This window comes from Toxotes jaculatrix, chromosome 22 (genome assembly GCF_017976425.1).
Source record: "Toxotes jaculatrix isolate fToxJac2 chromosome 22, fToxJac2.pri, whole genome shotgun sequence".
Taxonomy (NCBI): domain Eukaryota; kingdom Metazoa; phylum Chordata; class Actinopteri; family Toxotidae; genus Toxotes; species Toxotes jaculatrix.
This window is the reverse complement of record NC_054415.1, coordinates 8,261,806-8,288,893: the sequence shown is the minus strand read 5'-3', so window position 1 is coordinate 8,288,893 and position 27,088 is coordinate 8,261,806. Positions and strand designations below refer to the sequence as shown.

General features: G+C 42.4%; 3 protein-coding genes across 6 annotated transcripts in view; 2 read left to right on the top strand and 1 right to left on the bottom strand.

Moving 5' to 3' along the window:
- LOC121176417 overlaps positions 1-19,427 on the top strand; it is a 75,753-nt gene extending 56,326 nt beyond the window's left edge. For both annotated transcript variants that reach the window (XM_041030473.1, XM_041030472.1), the window contains 6 exons: positions 64-222; positions 7,887-8,024; positions 9,227-9,369; positions 13,812-13,982; positions 14,096-14,204; positions 14,663-19,427. In XM_041030473.1, the coding sequence (XP_040886407.1) occupies positions 64-222; positions 7,887-8,024; positions 9,227-9,369; positions 13,812-13,982; positions 14,096-14,204; positions 14,663-16,660 (2,718 nt within the window). In that variant the 3' untranslated portion in view covers positions 16,661-19,427. The remainder of the gene's footprint in view (positions 1-63; positions 223-7,886; positions 8,025-9,226; positions 9,370-13,811; positions 13,983-14,095; positions 14,205-14,662) is intronic.
- Positions 19,428-22,208: 2,781 nt separating this feature from the next.
- On the bottom strand, positions 22,209-23,584 carry LOC121176228 (transmembrane protein 60-like). The gene is made up of 3 exons (XM_041030252.1): positions 23,422-23,584; positions 23,029-23,160; positions 22,209-22,902 (listed from the first exon to the last, which is right to left on the bottom strand). Exons 2-3 carry the CDS (start codon positions 23,110-23,112, stop codon positions 22,585-22,587), a joined length of 402 nt encoding a protein of 133 aa, XP_040886186.1. The 5' UTR covers positions 23,113-23,160; positions 23,422-23,584; the 3' UTR covers positions 22,209-22,584.
- Positions 23,585-23,925: 341 nt separating this feature from the next.
- LOC121176035 (protein PHTF2-like) overlaps positions 23,926-27,088 on the top strand; it is a 37,904-nt gene continuing 34,741 nt past the window's right edge. For 2 of the 3 annotated variants that reach the window (XM_041029968.1, XM_041029967.1), the window contains exon 1: positions 23,926-24,152. The gene's annotated coding sequence lies outside the window, so the exon portion shown is untranslated. The remainder of the gene's footprint in view (positions 24,153-27,088) is intronic. The other variant, XM_041029969.1, reaches the window with a different exon arrangement.

Here is a 27,088-nt window from a genome sequence, read left to right as displayed (position 1 = left end):
GATTTCTTCAATATTTAAAACATTGACATTATCTAAATTACTTTACTGACCCATGGTTTACAGGCAGCTCATTATGTCATGGGAATTGTCCATGGAGAAGCCAGCTACCTGCCTGATTTTTTGGACTACTTCTCAACCAAGTTCCCATCAGCTCCAGTCAAAATGGAAATGCTGGGAAAGAAGGACATAGAAACTACCACTATGGCTAATTTCTACTCTCAGGTTAGTCAGACAAACACATCACACACATTGATTAGATGGATAATAGGTGTGTGGAGTATATAAAAAAAAGCTAGAGCCAAGTGTTTCCTGCCTTCTGTCCTCTGTAGCTGGATATCAAAACTGTCCATGGACACAGGACGCAGGTTACTGATGTATAGTCACATGATGTACCAAAGTGTAATTTGAGGTCATGTGATGGAGTGCACATAGTGCAGGTGAAGTTCAACAGGAATAGCTGATGGCATGATATTGTTACAGCTGTCCACACAGCACTTTTTTTTTTGCTGTTCTTTTCAAACTTTCTCATACATGCAGGCACACACACAGGAAGAGGTGGAGGCCCACTGAGAACGTCTCTCACCAAATTAGATGTGCCGTGTGTGTCTGTTGTGCACTTTGGTGGTTTCTACAATTTCAGCTTAGTAACAGTGCAGTTGTGTGTGTGACTTCTGTGTAAATATATTTTTGTGGGAAACTTCCACATTTGGGAACAAAATATATTTTTTGCTGGTTTGTGAATTTGCTGTTATTGCACAACATGTGAACATAAACAGCGTTAAATTTATGAATGGCTTGATCTCTGGGTCAGTATTTTGTATATGTGAGCACAGTTCAAGAAAAGTATTAGATGAGTACAGCGACTTGACATCTTCTGCCTAGCAGTTTTGATTCTTGAAAAGTGAAAGATTAATGAAGGAGGACAGCTGATGGAGAGGCTATAAGGAGGGGATAGGGGACTTAGGAGATGAATGAAGAGGTGGGTGGATGGAGGGAAGGAAAGATGTAGATACAGCATAAGTTGAGGGAGAGGATGAAGGGATGCTGGGGGGAAAGAAAATGACTGATTGAAGGAATAAACCTAATGATGAAAGTTGTTCTGCTGTGGCTTTAGTTATCAGATTGAAGCATCTGTCTCTATCTGTCCAGCATTAAACAGCTTTTGGCATTTAAACTGATTTTGGCATTTAGTCTGATTTCTCAGTCTAAATGCCAGCATTTTAAATGACTGGTGGGTCACTCCTCTCTCTCCAGTGCTGCTTAATCTTAAGAAAGCACAGCTGAAGTGAGGGCATGAAAGGAAGTAGAAAGCAAGAGGATATTTTAGAGAGGGAAAGACATCACATACGCCAAGTGAGAGAAGGGGTGAGAGCAAAAGACTGAAAGATGGCGAGGTTAAAAAAAAAGAGAAAAAGCTGAGAGTAGAGGATGATATAAAGAAAAGACAGTGACAGTACAGTAAGCAAGAGGATGAGAAAGCAAACAGTGAAGTTATAGACTGTAAGAGATGACTGATGTCAGGCAGGTGGCAGGCTCACAGCAAGTCAGGTTAGAGTCAAAACCAACACAAAAGGTGTTTTTCTTCTTTTCTTTTCAAAAGCACAAGTATAAGAGTAGCTGTAGTCGGATACCTCTCACCTACTCCTCAGCATACTACATGGCCTTTTGAGGACAACTGGAAAACAAGATATGTGTGTGTGTGTGTGTGTGTGTGTGTGTGTGTGCTGGTGGTGGTGTCTGTATGGATTGTCTCTTCTGTGCACAGCGACACAGCTAGACCTCTTCATTTGGAGTTGTCCCTTGTCTGTAGTTCACTAATGAAAAGCCTTTTGTTGCCTCAAACCTCCTGAGTGGCTTTGTATTGAGATACTGCCTGCTCTTTTTCAATGTGAGTACAGGCAATACTGGCTAACACACTGTGTGACTGTGTGTGTGTGTCTGTGTCTGTGTGTCTGTGTGTGTCTGTGTGTGTCTGTGTGTGTGGTACTACATGGGGGAGAGCAGTTTATGCTCTCTATCGCTCTCCTTCTGGCCATTTTTTCCTTTTTTTCTCATTATGAAATATTCATAATGTTGTTCTGTGTGTTTCTTTCTGTTTTGCCTCCACAAACACATTCTTGATCTCTGCATGGTTCTGAATAAATTAAATGGGTTGAATTAAACATCTAAATTGTCCGGTTGTCTAAATGGAGTCTTGGCTTCAAACCTGCGTCCTAAGCTGTCCCTTTAAGAGTAGTGTTCCTTGCAGGGCTAACGTCATTGTCCACTGGTCTTGTTAATTTTTTTCTTCCCTCCGAGCTTTCAGCAGTGACCTTGGGAAGTAGACATACAGTCTACACACACACACAGACGTGAGCATGCTCATTGATATATATACACACAGGCACAGGTGTACACACACACACACACAGATTAATGGTTTATCATGCATTTTATGTTTCTGCTCTGTTGTTTGGCTCTCCGCTCCAGTCACAAATGACTGGACAGCCTTTTTTGTAGTGTGTGTTTGTGTGTGTTTGTGTGTGTGTGTGTGTGCATGCGCACGTGCAGAAAGGAGATGAAAAGGAGGAAAGAAATTTGCAGCTGCTCACAGTGTTTTTTTGGGTTTGTGTTGATGTTGAATTTCATGTGTGGACCTCAACACTCCTCCGTGGGTAACTTAACCTACAGTAATTGATAATGAGCAGTGTGTGTGACAGCGTATGTTTGTGATGATCAGAATGTCAGTATTTTGTATGCAGCACCTGTCTGAAGGCATTTTCAATGCCGGCAAGGATTACGGGAGATTACAGCACTCCATTTTCTCGGGGCAAGTCAGCCCAACGCAGTATATGATGTGCTTGGACAGTGAGGTAATTTGGTCTTTCCTGTTTAGTCACCGAGTGTAATAATGTAGTTACGACATCAGAAGATTAACACAAAGCTAAAGAACAGACTGGGGCTTTTTAATGTTGTATTAAACTGTAGTGATGAAGACCATTTTAGTTTCCCTTAGGACAGTGATTCAACGGGTTTTGATTCAACGTAATATTGTTTGAGATCTGAGGCCAGTCTATCAGGGAGGTTAATAGGATAATACTACCAGTGCATTCTGTGAGAAAGATGTTGAGACTGTAAAACTTATTTACTTTGAGTGCAACTTGTTAGTTTCAGTGTTCATGAAACAGAACCACTTTAATTTTGTGGTAAAATATTTTGTTGATAGATGTAAATGCGTAAAGCTCCTAAATGAAGGAATAGAAGAGTGAAATAAATAAAATGCTAGCTACCGTGCTGATTTAATTGAAGATGGCACGTTGGGCTTTTATAGAAATTAAGAAAGACCATAGCTAACTCTTTGTCTCAGGAAAATCCCTTTTGAGCTTTCGGTGCTCTCCATTTGACAACGGTACAAGTTTCGGTTGCATATGTTGATTAGTGAACGGTCTCAGAGTTTCAGATTATAACTGTTTAACTGTCTCCTTCATGTTCACATTCTCCTAACTGTAGGCAGCACTTTTGCACTTGGCCTCCAGATAATCTCTAGCAGTGTTTGCTGTTTAGAAATCAAACCTAGACTTTGACGTTGCCCAATCAGTCTTGCGTTGCGGCTTCAAAGCCATGCTGAAGCTGTGACACAGTCTTGGCGTCAACTTAATTTATCAAGGAACAAAGAAGGTGGAAAGCAAAGCAACCATTGCATTACTGTTAATTCAAAATGTGTTTGTGCATTCACATGCCTCTCTTTGTGGATGAGCTGTGACAAGGGAGAGATTATGTAAGAAAAGTGTGTGCGATTGTGTTTGAGGCACCAGTCAGCAGCCAGAAGCTTTGTTGTGACGCAGGCACAGTAATAGACTCATAGACTTAGCACTCCAGAGACTGACTGGACATAATAATTTAGACACAGAGAGCTGGTGAAGAGAGGAAGAAGCAGACAGACGTGCAGAGGTCACGAGGAGGTCGGAGAGAGTAGCGAGATGATGTGGTGGGATAAACTCAGCAAGAGAGAGTGAAGGATGAGTTGACAGGACAAAGGGAAAACCTATTATAGAATTAACAAGTGGGTGAACCAGAGATGGAAGGGAGAGCAGGAAAGAGAAAGGTTTGATCTAATAGTACTTCCCACCGGGGGACGTGAGTATTATCAGGGAAAGAGGCAGAGGAGGCGATGGAGAGGCTGACAGAGAAGAGAAAAACAGATAATCTGCAAGTGGAGAGTAGAGAGGGAGCGAGATGATCTGTTAAAAATATACTGCTTTTAGCCAGAGAAAGTGACAGCAGGGGAGAGATGACAGTAATGATAATTATATATAATAATGTCGGCTTTTTTGTCTTGTGAATTTGCAGACCTGGAATACCAAATGAGATGCAGTAAATTTAGATAATGTTACAGAGCGAAAGGGGAAGTATTCACCTTTTTTAATGCTTTTGTGTGCAGAATTTTTATTGTTTGACTTGATGGTGTTTATTTACTGTCTTGTATTTTGTCTTATGCGTCCCTTTTAAATAAAGCTTTATTTTCAAGTCTAGCAGTGAAATAAGTGAGTGAATGTGATGTTGGTCATTTGTTTTTGCACAATTACCCGCCGGGTGTGTTTATGTGCACGTACGCAGAAGTGAGGAAGGACTGCAGGATCTTGAAGAGTACCTCTCAGAGGAAGTCTGTCATATTTCCTGTTTCCTTCACTTATTATAGACAAGCTGTGTGTGTGTGTCTGTGTGCGAATCATTGACTGTTAAATTCATCTGTTTATTTCAGGCAGAGGTGGCAATAACTAATACTCTTCCTGTGATAGTGAGAGACTTTTCTCTTTGCAGACAACGTGGGGGTTATTCTGCAGTTAAATTATGCATGTGTAAACACACACACGCTCACACACGGACAGATAAAACATACACTCATGAGCACAAACAATTATAAGTATGCAGAAAGATGAATGTATACACTCACAAACACGCACGCTAGCTGAGAAAAATTCTGGAAATGCACAAATACTTGTAAGCATGAAGGCGTTTGAATCCATGTGTGCACACAAACACATTTTTCTCTCAGTATCTAGGTCATTGACTCAGTGAGACTATTTAAAGTCGTGTTTATATGTGTGGAGTGAGAATTTCAAGCTTCTAGTCATCGTCATCTGATGAGGATATTACACAGTGTCAGGGCACAGATGCAGTGAAATAATGTGAACAAACACACACAGCCGTGTGGCTTGGCCTGACCATGCATGCTAAACTGAAGAGTTATTTGTTGATTTATCATGCAGTAGTTCAGAAGAACAACACGTTACTGCGAACAAGACATCTGCAGTTTAGACCAGTCGCTTTATCCACTGAGTAATAACAGCATATTCTTCATGCTAGAGTTGAAATGATCAGTCGAATTGATTGATCTATTGGTCAATTATTAACCTGTGACAGTTCGGATTTTTTAATCTTTTATCTTTGGCTGGGTCCAGACTCTCACATCTCGGAATTTGCTACTTTTCTTTCTTTTAGATGATTGTAGATTGAATCGTTTGGGGTTTTATAATCTTATTGGGCTCTGGGAGAATGCAATTTCTAATTTTACAAGAAAAAAAATCATATATTAATGGTTGTGATAGGTTAATCTGTAGTAAAATAATCTTTGGTTGCAGCCCAACTAAAAAGTATACAAACAAGTTTGTTCTTTATGTTTGTTCTCAAATGTTGAAATATTTTAATATGTGCTGAAGCTGATCATGACGACCTATAATCAGCTGTGTCATTTAATCCTGTCTGTGGTGATGAGCTGTTCCTCTGATCTCAACTTTTAAAGACCATTTCATTGTCACTGAACCCCATAATCCATTTTTATGGCCAATCTCTTCTAATTACCCAGCCTATATAAATAACCACACTACTGGACTGAGAACATTACCTTTTTCATAGCCACACCCTCTGAAAAATGGAGGAAGCAGCTGCAACACACATACACACACCTGAGAGTAGCCTGGTGCTGTGCGACTGGCCTCTGAGCAGCTGTTTGGGGATGAAGTGCCTTGCTCAAGGACGTACCTGGAAGCTGCAGAGACATGCCCCCTCAGTCTTTTTCCAAATCATTATTTCTGTCTTCATTACTCCTCCCATCCTATCTAACCTGCCCTCATCTGTCTTCATCCCTCCTTGTCATACTCCCTCTCTCCGCCTCCCCACTTCTTGTCTTTTTTAACATCTGCACCTTTTATTTGTTCTTATCTGGTGTCTCCGGTTCCATTGTTCCTTTCTGTAGCTCACCCATTTTCCTGTCATTACTCTCTTTTTTACAATGTTATATTCATTCATCAGCTTATCCTCACCCTTCCTTGCTCCCTTTTGAGATATTTCCGTCATTACCTACAACTCACTATTTCATACTTGTTCCACTGTTTGACAACGGAAACAGAAAAAAAAACATGTAAATGAAAACAGCTTTATTTGAAATGTGGCTGTATTATATTACTGCATATGTGAGCATAGAGAGTAGGAGATAAGAGGCTGAAAATAAAATGCATTGACGACGTGAATATGCTTATTAGTATATTACTTCACCTAGCAACTTTCCGAGCAGGCTTTAGCTGCTTTCCATTGAAAGTTGTTGTTTGCAGCATTTCCACTACAGTTTTGAACTATGTTCAGACATTGACCATACGTGGTCATATATTATGGCCTGACCTGGTCTTGTTTCTATTTCACAGCTTGTCTTCCTAAACTTTCTCTCCCTCTTCCTCTCCCCACTTCTGTCCATCTGTCTCTCTTCCCTTCACTCTTTCTCTCCTGTGTATCCTCGCTCTCTCTGTCTTCCCTCCTCTCTCTCTCTCTCTCTTTTTATCTCTGCCTTGTTGTCAAGTGGTGATTCACTAGAGGCGGCCAGCCAAGGATCTGGCCAACACACACACACACACACTCACACACAAATGGACACACATCCTGATCAGCCAAGAGTACAGCATGCAGGCCACATGCTGCACGTACTGCACATACAAAGACACTGTTGAGGGCCAAGGGTATGGGAGACGCGTTAGGCACACACACACACACTCACACACAAAATGATGCTCTGTCAGCCAAGTGAAGAGCAGCAAACAGTCTGTTGAGTCACACCGGTGGAGCCGAAACATCAAGTGAAACCGCCAGCACTCACACACACAGTGTCTATTTTGACACCCGGTGATGATTAATAGGTTCGTTTATCTTTTTTTGGACAAAATGACAGTGTCTGCTTTTTGTGTTCCCCTGGGTTGTAGAGCAGTCAAACAATGTTAAATGCATATATATTATATAAACATCAGTACTTTCAACTGCAGCCTGTTGTTCAAGGCTATAACGATAGCAAATTCAACCTGTGAAGTGGGGTTACAAGCAAACACAGCTTTGTTTTAAGGCATCAGATCAGATTGGGAACACTGTCATACCACTGACAGAAATATCAAGCAAGTTTTGATAATGGTCGAGATGTCCAAGAGGTTGTCAGGGCTGCAGAAGGGCAATTAAACCGGGACGGGCCTCCCTCCTCACGTCAGTGAGGGCAATGAGGCTTCATAATGACTCTGCTGAAGGTGCTGCAACTGAATAGTAAGACGATATCCGTAATCTCAGATGAGAAGAATAGACAACCATTAAATTGTGGCTGAGTACCACAGATTTCAAATGAAAGCACTGTGTCATGTTTTGTTTTCTCCCGTGGTCCTTGTTAGGGAGGAGAACATAGTTTCTTCACACCATGTCTGAGCTATAGTGAAATACTATATTAGACAGAGGGAGTGCCAAGAATGTCAAGAACTAAACTCCTGCACCTGCTGTCTGACTGAACACAATAATCACTCACCTACTTGCTGCAGTGTTAGAGTAACATTATAATATCAACGTCTAATGTGCTTTTTTCTTCACTTTGGTTGCTGTAGGTGAGGAAAACATACAGTCACGGGACGTACAGAGCCGGGGCAATGAGACAGATCAGCCTGGTGGGAGCTGTGGACGAGGAGGTCGGCAATTATTTCCCAGAATTCCTCGGCATGCTGGAGGAGTCAGCCTTCCTGAAGGTGAGTCAGGACAGTATGAGCAGCAGTAAGCAGCAACAGAACGTGTGGAAGGGTAGTGAACGGAAAAGTGAGGCTTTCGGATAAGCTCACATCTGATTCTTGAAGAACAACGTAATCTGTAAAATGCATTTAGACAGTACCTTTTAGTGGGGTTAATTGTTGGTTTTTGGTTTGTTCATGGGATTTGTTTATGAGAACAAAAATCATAGTTTTGCATCATTGATGTGCCTGTGAGTCTTGTGCCTCATAGTTTTAATTGGATGTGGGACTATTTTTTTTTATTTTGGGAATAATTCATTTTACTTTTTATTATGTCAGCGTCCCCTCATCTGTCTGGAAAGTTTTTCTCACTCTTCCTCAGTACAATGAGGAGGATATACTGACCAGTTTCTGATTTGCTCTGTGGTCTTATATGTAGTCACATATTTCCTCTTTTCTTACTGTGTGACAGTGTTCAAATGGCTCACATAGTGGGGCACAACACCTTGTCACTGAAACATTTAGTTACTCCACTCACAATTTATTTGTTTATACCTCATAAATAGTCTATTTACTCTAAATGTCTGGTAATGCAGCTATAAACTAGAAGTTCACAAATATTTTGACGCATTTACGCCACAGATTATTTGGAAATGGCTCAAACTGAACAGATGGAGGCACAAACATCAACAGCACACCTAATATTCTCAGTGGTGGTTGGCATACAAGAGGTGTTAAGTGGTGTGTCAGAGTGATTTGATGCAGCTTCCAGCTTCAGTTCAGGGAACTTGCTTCTCTTTTAAAATGTCTGTACTGGAACACACCACCAGAATACAGTGTTTACTGCTGTCCCTGAAATGCAGGAGTGACAGGCTTTTCTGCTGTTTGCTATTCTGTGCTGACACTTCAAATCCCCTGCATGCAGTGTGGAGGAGTCGTGTCGTATGCTGAATATCAAAAGACACACATCCTCTGGCGCTTCCTATCTGTCGAGGGTTTTGGCTCTGATTTGGCACCCTCTGAAACGTCTCGGATGCCAGTGACAAGTTTTGCCGCGGGACAGTCTCTGCTCATGAGATTTCTTTTTGGAATAAATAAAACACTTGATGAACTGGTTAACAGCTGAAAGAGTGAATGACGTACCAACATGCTGCTTTGATTATAGTCCCTCATGTCCTCTTTTTCCTCACGTTCGTGCTTTCTTCTCGTCTGTCTGGCTGCAGAGGACTCTTCCATGGGGAACGTTTTCCAGTCTGAGGCTTATGAATCCCACAGAGAGCGACGACGGTCCCATCATGTGGGTCAGACCAGGGGAACAGATGATACCTGTGGCTGATATACCAAAGTCCCCATTTAAAAGAAAACGGTGAGTGCACAACAGTTCACTGCACACTGTATAAATACACTCAGATAAATCCAGCTAATATTTTGAATCCCTGTTAAACACTGCAGAGAGACAGAGACAGAATTAGAAGGGATTTTGGTCTCTCTGAATGTTGTTTGTACGGCCTACACGTCTCAGTGATGTGTGTGTGTGTGTGTGTGTACGTTAATGAGCCAGCTTGCCTCTGGACTTTCTGCGTAGCCCATGAGGACTGATTATGAAAAACAGCAACAAAACACACTAGCACATTTAAAGCAGCAGCCGCGATGGCCGTGTGAAGCTTTGTTGTAGCCCAGCAGCTCCAGATGAGGCAATTACACCCTCTCTGTTTGTCTCTGTCACGGTGTCATTGTTGCTTACACATAGGCTCCGTGTCGCTCACGCACAAACACACATGATTTCCGAGCGAGACCATGAGAGAAACGATGTGTGCGTCTGTGATGTGAGCGGTATGTGTCTCACCGCTCAGATGAGATCATCGTTATGTTAAAAGAGTCGACATCAGACGCTACTTCACATGGCAGCCAGCCAAGCGCAGGACAACACACACCACACACATTCCTTCCATGCTTCATTTAATTCTCTCTAGCCTCTGTTGGTAGTCAGATCAGTAGTTTATCTGTTTCTTTTTGTTTTTTTCTGGTAATCGTTGATTTTAGCTTCAATCAATCAGTAGAAAAATTATGTGTTAAAGTCATTTTTTCAGGCAAGAACACAAACCATTCCCCAATTCCTGCCTCTAAATTGTGTGGATTTACTACTGTTCTCTGTTTTATACCATTGTAAACTGAGAATCTTTGGGTTTTGAACTGTTATTTAGTGGAAAAAGAAGACATCACTTTGAGATTTAGGAAGTGGAGCATGGTCTATTTTTTGATATTTTATGGACAAAACTATTAGCTGATTAAAAAAACAAAAAACAAAACAATGAATAATTAATTAATTAATCCATAATGAAATAGCCCTTGTTGATTTTTTTTCTTTAGATTCACTCAAGAAATCTCGACTCAGTTGGACTTTTCTGGTTGGATAGGAAGTAATAAAGGAAATAAACTTGCTTTTTAATCAGCGACTGCACCTGAATTCAGACTGTGAATACATGCAGTATGTTACACATTTACATGTTATGCTTTGTTTAGTGCAAGGTGTCTAGACAGTGTTTGAAGGGGGTGGCTGTCAAGAGTGTGTGTGTGTGTGTGTGTTAGTGTGAGTGACTGTCAGAAACACTTGTGTAACAGCTGGGGCTGAAAGATTGTGTTTTTATAGAGATGCAGATGGATGTCTAGAGAGAGAGGTGGTTTAGCTGTTCCCTTCTCTTCTTTCTTTTGTGTCCTGCCTCATCCCATCACTTGATTATGAATGACATTAGGTATTTTAACTAAATTACATCTATAAACTGTAGAATTGTAGAAGTGTAGAATTTCCCCCTTTTGTCTCCAACATCTCTCCTCAGCGTTTCACTTCCCTCCTCCTCCTAACTCTCCTCCCACTTCTGCCTCCTCTCTCTGTCCTTGTCCTCATGCTACCTCTAAATATCTGCCCTGTCTCTCCATTTTTCTTATGATCTGTTTTCTGTTTCCTCCTCATGACCTCTCTGCCCTGCATTAAGTTGATTTATTTTAGAGTTACTGTCCTGTTACCTTCAAGAGGACTAAAAGAAAAGTGTGTTTACAGAAAGCACAATTACTGAAAATGTCATAGCAGTGCAAGTGTTTTTTGTTTATGTCTCTGAGTGTAAAGGAAAAGATATAAAAAACCTGTGTGTTAGAAAGAAATGAAGTAGAAGGAAAGGGAGAAGGACGTGATCTTACTTACAGTGAGACCTTGTCTGCAGTTTGACTGTATGCTGCGTTGAAGGCAGGAAGCCTGCTTGTGTATGGGGAACATCTCTTCACAGGGTTGCTTTTTTTTTCCCCGGTGGTTTCAGGGAAAAGGTCAAGTCGTTATGCATTTCTGTCAGCACTGAGACTCGCAGTCTGAGAATTCAGCTTGATTATAGTGGTCAAACGATGAAAATAAACCAAAATATTTCATCTTTTAGTGAAAGAGCGCCACGCTTCCGGAGATTGACAATAATTGCATAGTAACGGCAGCGGCCTTGGCCGGCACCAGTTGCAAACAGGACAGAGGCCTGATGCTGAACACGCTGTTCTTGTTTAGAATCAAGTTGCATGACGAATGATAATCAAGATGAGTCCATTGAGAGCCAGGTGGCTGTCAACAAGCCATTAGACTCCGGCCTGTTCAGTAAGAAAGTTTGATAAGAGGCAGAAGTCGACAGCTAACTGATTAGTTGATGACTCGGTCGACTGAAGATATTTGGAAGCAATTGTGACTGCAGATTGTGTTTCCCTGCTCTTCCTAAAAGCCTATCAGGAGCTTATTCTTAATGGTTACTTTAAACAGGAAAAATGATTACAGCATGCAAAACCTATTTCCGTGTTCTTACGGGTACCTGACTGTTGTTTTAAGAATGCCCATCATGGGGTGCCCCATGATGGGCATTTTCTGTGTTTCCTGATACTGATGCGCTTCAGTTTTTATGTGTGCTGTGGCTTTAAGCTGTACGTTAACAGTATTTGTCGTCAGAGAAGGTGGTTCCCTCTGTCTCCCTTTTTCTCCTTCTCTCCCTCCTCATTACCCTCCTTATCCCTCCTCGCCCCACCTCTCTCCGTTATCCCGTTTCCCCTCCATCAGCTCCTCTCTCTCCCTGCCTCCTCCTGTCCTCCTCCCTTCTTCTTCTTCGTCTTCTCCTTCCCTCTTTATTTGACCATAGATGCACAGGAATCTGTCTTGGTGACTCGGTGCAGACAGATGCCTCCCTGCTGTACACACTGACACAGTGCTGAACAATGGGACCTCACATATAGAGGATAGTTAAAGAGCCACAGTAGATGGTAGACTTTGAATATCACTCTAGATGTGCACGTTCAGCACTCCTCCCTCTACACCCTCTTCTTTTCAGTTTCACTTACCAGCTTTTCTGGTTTTACATTCATTACTGTCAGCCTGCAGTCAGCTCAGACACACTGAGCTGTGTGTGTGTGTGTGTGTGTGTGTGTGTGTGTGTGTATATATGTGTGTTTAATCTCCCCCTCCACTCTCTACTATTTTCCTCAGCTGCTTTCTTCCTCTTCCATCGCCTCCTGCCTCTCTTCTTATCTCTGAATGAATGAATGCACAATTCAGTGTTCAGCACGGGTTGTCTCGCTGCTATTCTGCCTGTGTATGTGTGTGTCTGTGTTACGCTCTTGAAGGAATCTCTCGCAGACTGTGTGCTTGTGTGTTTATACTCTTGTTTGAATCTGACTGCAGCTCCAGTGTGAGTCACTGATCCAGTGGTGAGCTGACTGCAGTACTTCCATTGTTTGGCAACACAGCTCATTTTTATGCTTTTACTCGTTAGCTGCTCAGTCTGTGTGCGCGAAGCTGTGAGTGTACGTATGCGTATGTATTGAAGCATTGATGCTGTGATTATGTTTATTCCATTTTAATTTCCATTATTAATTTTAAATGCGACCAAATTGTTTTACACAAAGCCCTCGTGATTTTCCAAGCAACAATTACTGATTTGAAATTTTTCTGTCTAATTTTCTCGCTACTAGTATTTTTTAATTAATACTTTATTGATCATGCAAGGAAAGTAATTTTTGCCACCAGCCAAACATGAAAAAGTAAAGACATTGTGAATGAACTGAAAGATAAAACTATTTGCTGAAAGTGAGAAAAAGCTGGGGTGTAGTTAACGATATCTGCAGACAATAACTGTGGTTTTACAATGTGCTGTGGTCCTGCTACTAAAGATTCTCATTATAATTTAATATGTTAACTCGTTTTCTAATGATCCTTTAAATGTCAGATAATATTGAAAACATCTCTATCACAGTTGTATCACAATTTACATAAAACAGAGAAAAGAGGTGAATTTGCGCATTGAAGAAATTGGAACCAGAAAACAATTAAAAATTTGGTTAACTAACTAATCATTCGCTTGAGTGATTAGTCATCATGGGCAGTGAAACAAGCTGCAGATTGCTGAAATGCTCAAACCAGGTCCTGAATGCACTGCCAGGGTGTTTTAAAATGTTGGGGATGTTTTCCTGCTCTGCATCACAACGCTCCCACCATCCACCCTGCTGGTGGATGCTCCTCGTGTCGCACTGTGGATGACATTAATGGACACATCAAGCAAGATAACAACAACACTAGCGGTCTGTCTGGTGCTTTTGTTTTGCACAGCAGACAGGAAACAAGGACATAAATAAACTGGCAGAGTGAGCAACCCACTCACCTTTAGTCTTTTTCTTCTTTATTTAGACAGCAGGGAAGCGGAGACAGGGGAGAAATCTTTGTACAACTGTGGGGGTAATCTTTTTTCACTCTTCTGTCTCTGTGAAGAAGTGATCATTTCTGTCCACTCGTAGCTCCACCAATGAGGTAAAGAACCTGCTGCAGTCGCTTCCCAGGACCAGCGAGCCCAGGGAGATGCTGTTCGAGGATCGGACTCGGGCCCACGCTGATCACATCGGTCAGGGTTTTGAGCGGCAGACCACAGCGGCCGTAGGGGTGCTGAAGGCCGTGTGCTCCGGAGAAGGGTAGGCAGCGAAGCATCACATCATCACACTTTGAGTGTCAGACTGTTGGGTACACACATTGATGGCCGTGTCCCATCTCTCTCATCCTCTCTCATCCTTAACCTTGATTTCAGCTCGGAGCCTCCTCGTGTAACCAAAGATGTGGTGTGTTTCCATGCTGGTGATTTCCCTTACGTAGTTCAGAGGCTGCAGTTGGACCTACACGAACCCCCTCTGTCTCAGGTGTCATTACACACACACACGGCAACAAGCACCACTCATATATTAGATACAGTCCAGTACAGTCGTCCTGTTTATGTCCCCTATTAGACACAGAATTATCCCACAGTGTTACCCTAATATAACACTTCACATCCAACACTGGGTGAGGTGCAACATTAATATAAACTGATGTTGGATGCTGACACCTGGTGGAGCTAAAATGAACTGCAGAGATTTGGAGGACTTGTCTGGAGCAAAGCAAGGATGTGAGTTAGTTCAGTAAATTATTATTTACCATTTAACTTACGGCAGATTTCCAGTTTTTTTTTTTACAATGAAACTCTGAACTAAGGTTGGAAAAAATATTTAATAAAGGAGAAAACTTCTCCTTTATGTCAGTGTCAGTGTCGAAAGACAGATGTTTAATTCTCGAACGCATCTCTTCATTTTCTCTGTCTAAACTCTCTGACCTCCAACAGTGTGTGCAGTGGGTGGATGATGCCAAACTAAACCAGCTGCGTCGCGAGGGCATCCGTTACGCTCGCATCCGCCTGTGCCACGATGACATCTACTTCATCCCCCGCAATGTGGTCCACCAGTTCAAGACCGTGTCTGCTGTCTGCAGCCTGGCATGGCACATCCGCTTAAAGCAGTACCACCAAGGAGAGGGAGAAGAGGAGGAGGAGGAGGTGAAGGAAGAGCAGGAGGATGAGTTAGCTGAGCTGAAGGAGACGGAAGCAGCAGAGTTGGAGGTAAAAGAGAAACAGGAAGGGAGGAGAGAAGCGAAAGGTGAGAAAGGAGTGAAGGAGAGGATAAAAGAGGAGGACGAGGAGACAGACGTTTCAGAAAAAAGGACGTTGCCGGCTGTCAAAAAAGAGGAACAGGAGCAGGATCTTCCTCACCCTCACCCTCAGCATCCACCTCTGTTGTCTCAGCCCGCTCGCTCAGCGGACTCCAGCGTGGGCAGTGTGAGAGACAAAGAGGAAGAGGAGGCTGAGAGGGTGAAAGAAGGAGGAAAGCCCAAACAGCAGGATTCACCTCCTGCTAAGGGGAAGACAGAATCTCCAGCTCCTGCTCCCTGCAAAAATAAATCGCCTTCGCCCCTCCCTCTGTCGCCTCCTGCCTCTCTTCATCCTCCGCATCAGGATGCAAAACCCAAAGCATCATCGAAGCCTCACCACCATCATCATCATCACCACCATCACCATCATTCAGACAGCAGAATGACGTCTTCCAGTGCAGCGTCCTCTTCCTCCTCTTCTGCTTCTCATTCAGATCCAAAATCACCCCTGTCTCTGTCTTTTTCTAAGTCTTGCTCCTCCTCTGCGCCTCCAGCAGGATCCACTGATACTCCTTCAGTCTCCTTTTCAGCTGCTCCCAGTCCGTCTTTGTCTTCCTCTGTTTCCGTTTCCACATCTTCCTTCCCGTCAACCTCCGCTACATCTTTCCTGACCAGTCCCAAGTCCACAGTGGACACGAATCTCTCCACTCTCCCTCCTTCCACTGTGTCTTCGTCCTCCCAGCTGCCCTCCTCTCAATCTGACCAGCCGAAGGACAGAGACTCACTTTGTCTAAAACCGGACTCTCATTCAGAAATACGGACACAAGTGCAGTCGGAGGTTCAAGCACCACGGGAATCACCTGCTGAGAATGTACAGACACACACCTCCCAAGCCGACACACGGACACATACAGTAGCGGACACGAGGACTCAAACGCTCCCAGAGAAATGGACTCAAAGTTCGGACTACAGGACGCTGGTGGATCCACAGAGGCGTGTGCCACACGACGCCGGGAGGCAAGGGATTTACATGCAGCAATACGCACCCCAGCATCTCCCACCTCCTCACCTCCCTCAGATGCTTCCCCCGTCCTTCTCCCCTCTTCACCCCCTGCCACACTCCCACCTTCCTCACAGACCTCCACTCCTCCCCCCAAATCCGCTGTCCAATCCCTCCCTCCCGCCGCAGTCGCAAGCTCTTAACTCCTTCCTGAGTCAGAAACCAACACCCCATTCGGTTCACATGAGCCAGCTTCACCTGCACCAACCAGATATCACCACCCAGTCTCAGCCGTACTACCAGCCTCCCCTGATCTCCCCTCCGTCTCAACCAAACACTGCTCTCACCAGCTCCCAGTCTCTTCCACCTCACCTCCCTCACCATCACCAGTTTGCCAAAACCTTCTTCCCTCCTCAGCATCCCCACTTCTCCTCTCACCCCTTCCTCCCCCCTCAGTCTTTCCTCTCTCAGCCCCCCAGCTCTTACTCGCTACAACCGCAATACCAGACCTCAGCACCAGCGCAGGTTCAGCTCTCTCTGCCACAGTCTTTCCCCCATCCACCCCTTCCTCCTTCCTCCTCGCAGTCTCTGCCTCCCCCTCCTCCTCCTCTTCCTCCTCCTCTCCCACCTCAACCTTCCCCTTCTGTCCTCTCCCCTCCCTCAAAGCATGAAGAGGAGCGGAGACCAATTTTATAGTAGTTTTTGTACATAAAGAAGCTGTTTTTAAATGACTGTATATGTACGAGGTTTTATTTTGATTGTGTTAATGTAAAACAATGTAAAAAAGAAATAACAGATTGGGGGTGAGGGGGTGGGGGCAGTGGAGTGAATTGGTATGGACACAGTATCATAGTTTAAAAAGCAGAGTTGGACTTTATGTACCCCACACCTCTTGACTGGACTGGTTTAGACAGTAGTGACGCTTTGGTTGTGCTCTGGTTCAAAAATATTAAGCAGTTATTGCATGTACTGGTAGTTTTGGCCTTTAGTGAAGTATGGGTGCACCAAAATCTGACAGTGAAGAAGAGGTTTTCCAGGTTTAAGTCTACCAAACTGCTGTCTGGCTCTGTGTTTTTCTGAAGTGAGCATAGCCCTTTTGAATATCCGTGAGCCATCAGAGGTAGGAAGAAAATAGGCAAATATCTGCAGAGTTTGTGTCCGATATTTATAAAAAAAAAAAAAAAGGTCAGAGTGATGACCTTTTTGTGAAACTTGCAGCTAATGCTTCCATTTTGTGGCTTTTTTTTCTAGTATATTCTTTGTGCCCAAGACTGTTTCTCTGAATAATGATGGGTCAAAACGATATTGTACAATACACTAATGTATTGATGATAATATCACTACATTTCCTCCACTATATTGTATCGATGCATCTTAATCAGTACAGTAAATTGCAGTACTTTTCCCTGATATTGTATATTGAGCAATAATGCTCCGCAATAAGCTGCTGATAGAAAACTGCATTTCCCAGTTCTTGACATGGTGACAAGCATCAGTATTTTCACCCGAATTTGAAAGCAATTGACACAAAGCCAGTAATGTCAACATCTGAGGAGCAACTAAATGTAATTAACAGGTATCTTAAATGATTTTTCTAATCAGTCGCAGTGTTTTATTGCCCGAGAAGAATATGAATGCAGTTTTTAGTGCTTCTAAATGAAGAGAAAGCCCTGTTTAAATTATAAATCAGTATAGTGAGCTACAGTATACAGCCAGTAGCTCTGTAGTTAATTACACCATAAAAAGAGTCGCGATTTAAAGTATTGAGATCAACTCGTAACTGTAGCCCTCAACACCAGTGGCAGAGCTCTTAGTGTAATTTCGCTGTGTTTTTCAGTGTCTGTTGGATGTGTACCAGCACCTCCTAATTTTGGAAACTGAGCGCTTGCTGGTCAGCCAAGGAAGAATTCGACCCAGCCAAGGCTGTTACACAGACAGAGCCTTCAGAGTCTCAGGAAAAAACTATTCAGGACACATCTGCGAATATATATTGGCCTCCTGAGGGGAAAAAAAAAACAAACTTAAATATGAATCACTTGCAAATACTTTCAGATCCATTGATTTTATTGGACAGTATAGAGTTTTAGGAAATTATTCAGGGCCATTGAAATATTATTCAGTCTGAAACATTATATTAGTACCTATGCAGCTACATCAAGAGCCTGCCATGAGGTAACTTTAGAGGTAGAGCAATATCATAAGACCTCCCTAATGTGACTCAACACAGCACTTTGTTACATGGATATATGCCAAACACTCTTTAAATACAGTTGATATTATTATTGAAAAACACTTTGGGTCGTGAATCCCAGATTATGTCGTAGATTACCAACAGTGCAATTTCAGGTTCTTCCAAGACGATAATTTTAATACCTTCAGGCCTCAGCAGTTCTCTGACACAAATTTTTTTTTTTTAATTCTTTGTGGACACATGCTCGAAGACACTTTGAAAGCAGATGGTACACTGTCGAGAGTTCATTCTCAAAGCACTATTTATCTATTTACCTGAAGTCCAGTTTCTCTACAGTGTGGAGCATCCTTTCTGTAAACATATTTTATTTATCAAGCAGGGACTGAAGTGACCTCCTGTGTTTAAAAGTACAATAAATTATTGAAATTCTGTTTTTAGCAACATTTATGAAGAGTATACTGTATCTTTCTCCAAGTATCTGATTTTAGAATCAAACTCTTCTGTCTCAGTGCTCATCCCACACTTGTGGAGCTTTGTTGTTGAGAGCTCACTTGCTAATGTAGCCCACAGCATTTCCCCAGTGCCTGTCTTTAACTGTGAACTACTAAATGAATGGTCCAGAGCCACGTAGAGAGTTCTGTCCTTTCATGGGAGTTTTTAGGGGTCCGAGTTTTTAAGTTTTCACTGGAAAATGAGAATGAAGCCTTAAATTGGTCTGTAAAGCCGCTGAAAACTCTCCAAATATCTGCGGCCTAAGTTGGGATGGCTCAGTGGAATGATATCCTGAAAGCAGGGCTGTGTTTTTCATGATTAGTCTCACCGCAAGTATGAGCTTCAGCTCTCTTGGTCAGTTTGCCTCTAAGGACTTCATCTCAGAGACAGAACTCTTCACTGTGTCGCTCTGGAGTGAGTGAGGTGATAATTAAGCATTTGATGCCAGTTGCAAGGCGCTCTGCAGCTCTTTTTATGCTTTTGGGTTTCAGATGTTACAAAAAACATGACAGGAACTTATATATTTTTTGTACAAATGTGACAAAACTTATGGTTGAAAACAAAAAAGTCTTTCATGGGCTAGCATTGTTTTCACTGAATTTATTTATCTCAAGGTTTTGGTTTGGTCTTTTTTTCTATTTTTTTCTGTGATTTTTAACTGTCAGCACTGTAGTGTACATAAGAAGTTTTGTAAAGAGAAAAAACTTGTAGTGTGGTTTCTACTTTAAATATGAGCCTAGCTAATAAAAGGTTCAATGTATGAAAATGTTGGGGTAAGAATTGTACAATGCACAAGTCACTTTATGTATTTCATGATATTCGTTTGTGAGCATGCAGTCAGTGTAATTCACATCCTGAGATCTGTTTTCCTGCTAGTCAGTCAATCAACAGTTGGTGATGGTAACGCACAAAGAAACGTAGAAATGTGGAAACATAGCCAGTGAAGAAGAAGCATGAACTTGTTGTTGCCTTGTTTACTCCACAAAGCACCTTTAAGCCTGCAGTAACCTATTTCTAGCCACTTGGGGACAGCACAGACAAATTATCACCTTTTAAAGTTGATATGGCACAACTGTTAGCAAGCAGCTTGTTTTATTGAGTTTTTTTTTTTTTTTTTTTTTGGTCAAACACCTGCTCTGTCGTAGCTGAAAATGGCTCTCAGCAGCTGAGAGTGAACCAAAACAATGAAGCTGCGGGCCTGAAAACCCAAACGATGAGCTGAGCAGAGCAGAGCAGAGCAGAGTCTGTTACTGATGGTGTTGAGATGAAATATAGACAACAGCAGCTTTAAGATGTAAGATTGATGTAATTTTGATATCGACACTTGAAAACCTCCTTGTTTTTTTAGGTGTGGTTCGTTAAAGACCAGAGACACCTGTCTGACTTTTAAAGGGCACCAAAACCAGTTAATTCTAAGTGACTGCGCCTCTGATGTGTACCTGCCTGTGTTTCCTCTCCCTGTATTGCTGTTATGCAAGCCACCCACTCACTGCAGTCTGCAGCAATGAGCTCAGCAGTTTTAGCAGGCGAGATTTGGGCAGACAACACATACACACCACAATGCAGCAGCCCCATAATACAGGGCTGGTGTGTGTCAGGTCAAGTACGACTCAAAACAGCCTTTTTTTTTTCCCCTCATTTCATCCTTTCATGCACACACACAGCAGGAATGCCAGTGGAGCTCAGCTGACCTTTAAAGGGTGGGAGTGAGGCAGGAAGCTGGAGCAGGGACAAAGAAAGGATTTTTGGAGGGAATACTCGGAAAAACCTCACTGAACCGCGTGAATGTGGTGCGCACGCAGACTGTACAGTCTTTGAGCATGCACTACTCTTTGCTCAGGGTTTGATTTCCAGTTTCAATAGTAATGATTATCTAGAACCAGCACTTATTGTCACTTAAATTGTGTAATTAACGTTTTCTACTTTTCCTACCTCTAAAACACTGAGCAGACTCTTGCATCCACCCTGTCTCAGCTTTCCCCAGTTCTGCACATACATTATACTGGCATGAGACATGATTACCCTTGAATCCCTCAGTAAGCATGTTCAGTTGTGTGCTTTTATAAATTATTTCTCTCTATGATTTCAGTTCCTCTTGTGGCTTTTTCCTGCCACGTTTGATGGCAGCGTCAGCCTGGCTCTAAATACAGAGACTGCAAACTGGAAACACTGATCTCATGCAGTTACACGTCTGAACATTATAATTCTGCAAAGACATTTAAAACAAAAATGTTGTAATATTTAAAGAGAGAAAAGACAAAGACTTCAGTGTGCTCTGTCTGCATGTCAGAGGAGCTGAAGTGTCCCTGAAAGGGCAGACCAAGCACAAGCACACACTGCTGTCAGCTCTTTGGTTGCTTCAGTTCACTTCAGGTCACATCCCAGAGGGATTTTCCCAAAACCATAATACTTTGTTTTGCATAGTGACTAATGTAATCCTTCTGTGTATGTGGAAACACTTGCATATGAATTTGCACTGTTATTACGGCTACTAAAATTACTGTTTTAGTATCACTATGAATAACTGAGACAAATGCGCCAGTTTCATGTAAATCATTTATTCTTAAAAGACATGCATGCCATCTCAGACCATGTATTACTCACTTTCTTATCAACACAGTGCAAAAATAATGCAAAGAATGTAGTTGAAATACTAACAGACAATCACATGGCACAAAAACAAGTTTCCGTCGGTACAGCTGACAGTGTGTGTGACACTGTGTGTCAGCTGTACCGTGAGGTTTAAAACAATAATCGATTTGACACAACACTTTAAACTGCTGGTAGAAAGTATTCTGATGAGCTGTGTGGTATTTTGACAGTTCACACTGTAATAATTGAAACTTAACATACAGTAAGAACATGATCGTCATCTCCTAACCCACAGCATGTCATTTGTGATAGATTTTCCATATCTACCTGAACGGTAATCACTTTAATCACCAAGTTTAGGGTTTTGTGATCTTGGATCTAATAACAGCTTATTGATTTTTGTGGACACATGATGATTTAAATGGTACAAATGAGATATTGTGCAAGGCAGAGGGAGCAGCCTGTAGCTAAAACGAATATAACAAGTTGTTCCAAGATGCTTTTATGTCCTAAAGAAATTTCTTATATCATCTAAGTTATTTATTCCTTTGAGTGCTTGCAGCAAAGCCAAGCTGTCGCCACGAGCACTTCTAAAGTTAATTTATAACTTGTATAATAATATTTGGCCAACTACCCTCCACAGGTCAGGAATGAAACAACAAAGTGTCTGTGCGTAAAATACAGCCAAACAATATCTAAAGCACAGGTAACTAAATTTACACTCCATGATTTGGTACCAAAAGTGATAGTTGTGTTATGCAGGTTAAATAAAGGAAGTGGATGCAAAATTCACCAAGTACTATTCACTTCCCTCCCTGTGTGGTTTTCTTTAGAAGAGCAGCTGTGCTAGCTTATGTACAGTAAAAATAAACACAAGAGGACACTAGAGGAAGTTTATTTCTTCCAGTGTAGGCTTCACAGTAGACTTATACATATGCAGTTGATCCCCATATGGCTTTCTTTTTCTTGGTAAAGAAAATTGAGCCATTTTTGAGCTGTTCTGATTTTTTTTTTTTTTTTTTGTAATGAACTGTTTGTGACGGATTTACAAGCAGCTCTTCTTTGACACAAACAGCAGAGTCCCAGCTCTGCTAAAACCCTCACAGCAAACTTCACTTAGATCTGAACACATATGATTTCTATTGTTACACAAAGTCTATTATTCTTAAGATCCAACATATCAGATGATGATTTGATTCCTTCCGGAGTCTCAGTCCTCTCTGGAAACGATCAGGCCAAACAAAAAGGCCCCAGTTTCACAAAGTAATGGTCGTACAAACATTTACATAAGTCTTGTTGGTGTAACGATTCATGTTGAGGTTTTAATACAGCAGTTTGAGCCCCCTCAGGCCTCTCTCCTCTCAGGAAAGATATTGAGCCCCAGCTCAACCAGCGCTCCCAGTAACATGGTCCACAGTGGTATGCACACAAACGTCAGCTTTACATCAGCCAGCTTCTCCAGCTTGGCACACAGTGTCAGGCAGAAGCCCAGCTTAAGCAGCATGGCCGTCAAGTACCATGCACGTAGACGCAGATCTGGGGAGCCGTTGCGAGGGTCGTACCCAGGCTTGCAACGGCCTGCCATCTTAATGGCAAGCATGAGGATGAGGATGCCATCAAAGACCCAGACTGGGAGGAAGATGAGGAACCAGTTCCACTGCACCTGGAAGGAAGAAATGGAGAAGGTGATGTCAGTCACATCTTATTTCAGTTTCATGTAATAATTTCGATTATGAATGATTTAAAAAAAAAAAAAAATCTAAATAATGAACATGTGGTGAACCATTACCTTCCCATCCAGTTTGAGTACTAGCATGATGAGGAAGACCAGGGTGAAGACCCAGGTCAGCAAAACCCTCTGAGCCAGAGACATCTCACTGACTGGGGACACGGATCAGAGGAGGACACAGACAAACAGAAACTGGACATGCATGGGACAGACACAGAAAGACACAAGAGGTAACACAGACAATCTGATTTATGATCAGTGTTTACATAAACATAAAAGAACAAGCTGCTATTGGCTATTTAAACGCGGTATTGTTAAAGAGTCAATTTACATTTATTTTTGTTTCATTCATCGTTAGTAAGCAGGCGTTACAGTAACAGCTAACTGTAGCTTTTATAGCCCAATAGCATTAAGCTAAGGTTGGTGTTTTATTTAAGCCAACGTCTGACTTACTTCAGTGTATTTTTACATCGGTGAGCAGCATATTCGTCTCCCTGTTGGCCACACACTGACGCTCACATAACGTTTCTGATAATGATAAATCACATCGTTATCTAAATTTGTGTCCGTTAACGGTTACAGACGGAGAGATCTTCGGTCCGTTATTTGTGTTGTGTCCCGCCCATCCTGGAAGCCCATTGGTCCCCGTTTCGTTGCGTCACGTTTACGTGACGTCTCATCAATCTTGGGAGGTCGAACCGTAAATTTTGTGCAAAGGCGCAAATTCCTTGCACGTTTATTCTGTAGTGGATTTTAACGTCCACTAGAGGTGAGTAAAGTTCTTTTAAATCCCCCCACTGGTTGCGTTTATCTGCGATTTCCGTGAGGCTACATAGAACGGCAACATTGTGTTGTCATATAGTTTTTCATTTTCGTTTAAGCTGCTCATCTGAGTTGTAATGTAAGTCCGGTATCCTTTCTTCTTCGCTTTGCCAACCTTTGGCGACGTTTATTGGATTAAAAAGCGATGGCGCGTTTATACGGTGATTTACGGCCAAGAGCCGAAGTTGTGTTTGTACAGTGAGAGACAGAAGGGGAAAGCTAATGCTTCTAAGGTGAGCAGACGCTCAGCATCTCTTCCACACAATGGACAAGGCTGGCAAGCTCAGTGCAGCATAAATCACGTTTAGAAAACATTGTTTGGGTCTGTGCAGGGACTCCGAGCAGCCGTCGCATCCGAACAGGTAAGAGTGCATGGTGTGTTTGGACAGCAGTGATCGGTATTAGGGACAGCTGTGCGGGCTCTTTGTGGCTGCCGGTAGCTTAAGCTAACTATGTAGCATGACATGAGCTAGGAGCACAAGGAGGAGGAGGAGGAGATCTGTCTGTGCGTGAACTGAACCATGAAGACTTGTCTGAAAATGCCGTGGCTGCATCTACGTGGAGGCTAGCTTCAAAATTAGCTGCCTTTAAAGAGGTTTATGGTGTTGCTTGGATCGTGTCCTTTTTTGGAGAGAAAACGCACAGCGACAAGCACGAGCAGACCCATCTATTAAATAATTGTTTGTTTAGGCAATCATCTGTTAACCAATGGGTTTGGATGCAGATGACTTTCCACCTCAGCTTAATACTTTCTTGGTTTCTTTGAGGTGATCAGCTGCAGTGGCCACCCATAAACTATGGTAAACATTGCATTAATGCTGGAAGATGTCTGTTACCAATCAGATAGCCTGTCGTCTCACAGATCTGTGTCAGTATCTGGATGGCTTACCACCATGGCTAAACAGTTTCCTGGTGGAAAGCCCTCCTTATCAGTTTGATCCGGTGGCCCATTATATTCTTGATTATTCATTTGATCTGTAAAATATTAGGAAATAACAGAAAATGTCAGTTACAGCTTCCCAGAGCCGAGTGCGATGTTTTCAAGATTCCTTTTTGTGCAATCGACGCTCAAAACGTTTATTATCTTATAACTAAGAAAACCCACAAGTCATGATGTTTTAGAAGATGGAAGCAGTTAATTTTTGCTAAAATAAAAACATTTGTAGGGTTAATTGATTACCAAAGTAGTTGCCGATTAACTTTGTCAGTCAACTGCTTGATATATCGACTTCATATATTCTTCTCCACAAACCTTCATCACTCACGTTAATCTTTTTTCTTATTCCCTTTTCTGCTCAGTTGTATTGTGTCCTGTAACCAATGTCAACTTCCTCTACCTATTACGTGTTGCAGAGGGGAAACTGTTTCACGCTTCAGTCCAACTCGTAGTTTGGCAGGCTGTCTGATTATCCAACCTGATTTAACATCCAGCCAGACTGTCTCTTCCAGTGTCTGACTAATGTTGTCATCACTCACCCAGACTTTCCACTGCAATCATAAATTGACACCTAAATTAACCTTCCTCACTGCACTGGCAGAGTCCTGTATGAGTCCTGAATGCCAGCATACAGCTGGAACAGACAAATTAAGCTGATAATTCAAATATGAAGTATGGATCTCTCTTAAATCAGAATTTGTTTACACAAGCTGAAGAAGTGAAACAGATCAGACGATACCGGAGTTTGAAATCCTGTTCTAAAACATTGACGCCACAGAGCTGACTAACTGCAGTGTCGTCTGCTGTTCCAGCTGTTAGGCTTGACTGTGTTTGGACTGTAGCCAAGAATTTAACATGCTTGTTTCACCTGAAGGCAGTCAGGTATGCAGGTTAGACAGCAGTGTTGTGTAGGGTGGATTTACGTATTTTAATATTTCAAAAAGTACTTAACTTCTACAGGTAGTCACTCGGGTGGTCCAGCTGCAGTCACATTCACAGTTTTACATCTGTGCTAAAAAGCACATAAAGACTAATAAAAATAACTAATAAGACACTTCATTTAAAGACATTTACCAAAAAAAAAAAAAAAATTAATTTAATTAATTTAATTAATTACAATTAATTAGTAAGATGAGAGATGGGTTTGAATCAGTCATAAGATGTAGTAATCTAATGTAGCTTGTCAGTGGCAAAGAGCAGGAAGCTGTGGTGTCAAGAGCACTCAGCAGAAGTTTGCAAAAATGTAGTTTGTTACCAGTTGACAGGCAGGAGATGAAATCACCATTGCTGTGTCTTGCATGTCGACATATGAGCTGGCGGTCCTAACACACACTTGGGCGTACACACACACACACACACACACACACCGTGTGCGGCTTTGAGACGTTGATTGACAGATCCTCAGTTAGGCTAGAAGTCCTTGTCGGTCAGTGTGGCTGTGAGGCAGTTCTGCAGTGTTCAGGGCCTGGAGGTCAGTCAGTCAGTCCGTGTAGTGTCTGGTGTGTTTGTGTTTGTATACACATACATTTGCACAAAGTGAATTGTAGTGGTTGACTGACTGCCTGATTGAGTGTGTCTGAGTGCGTGTGTCTGTGTAATTCTAGCATCCACAGACACAGACTGCTGGCTGTTGTCTGACCAGTGAGCTCCTTTGTATTTCTTTGCCTCTCTTGTTCTCTCTGTCTTCCTCTCTCACCCTGTCTCTCACCCTGTCTCTCTAACACTTAATTTCTTCTCTCTCTCTGACTCTCTGTCTTTCTGTTTGTCTCTCTGAGGAGCTTTCAGGCGATGCTCTTTGTATTGTGCAGCTTGAATTTGCCTGCAGAGCTGGTTACATCATCAGCTGCAATACAGTTACATCACACACTAGACCGCCATACGATCTTACGTTATGGCTGCAGAGTGGCCTGCGGGGCAGTGATATAATTCATAGAAATATACCTGTAGCTGTTACAGTGTTGAATGCGAGCAGCAAGGTCGCGGAGAGAAGACAGGTGGCCTCACAGCCAGAGAAGTGCCACCTAACAGACTCAGCTGAGCTGCAGTGGACTGGCAGGTTGTGTGGACGATAACATGGAAGGTTTTTTGTCAAGATGAGCTGTGACAGGATGGGAAATCCATACCAGGAGCGCTTTGTCACTGGAACCAGTCAGGTTTTCTGTTAAACAGAGAAGTGCATTAAAAAATTTTTTTTTTGTATCCAGTACGGACAGTCTGCATTATCCTGCTGAAATCAGCTAAAATAGGCTTTTTTTTCTCATAGTAGGAAAAGCACAGGTATAAATGATAAAATGAATGGTGGCTGCTTCAGTCTCAGGGTCCTGGTAATGTGCATGCTGACTCACTGTCACACTGTCATAG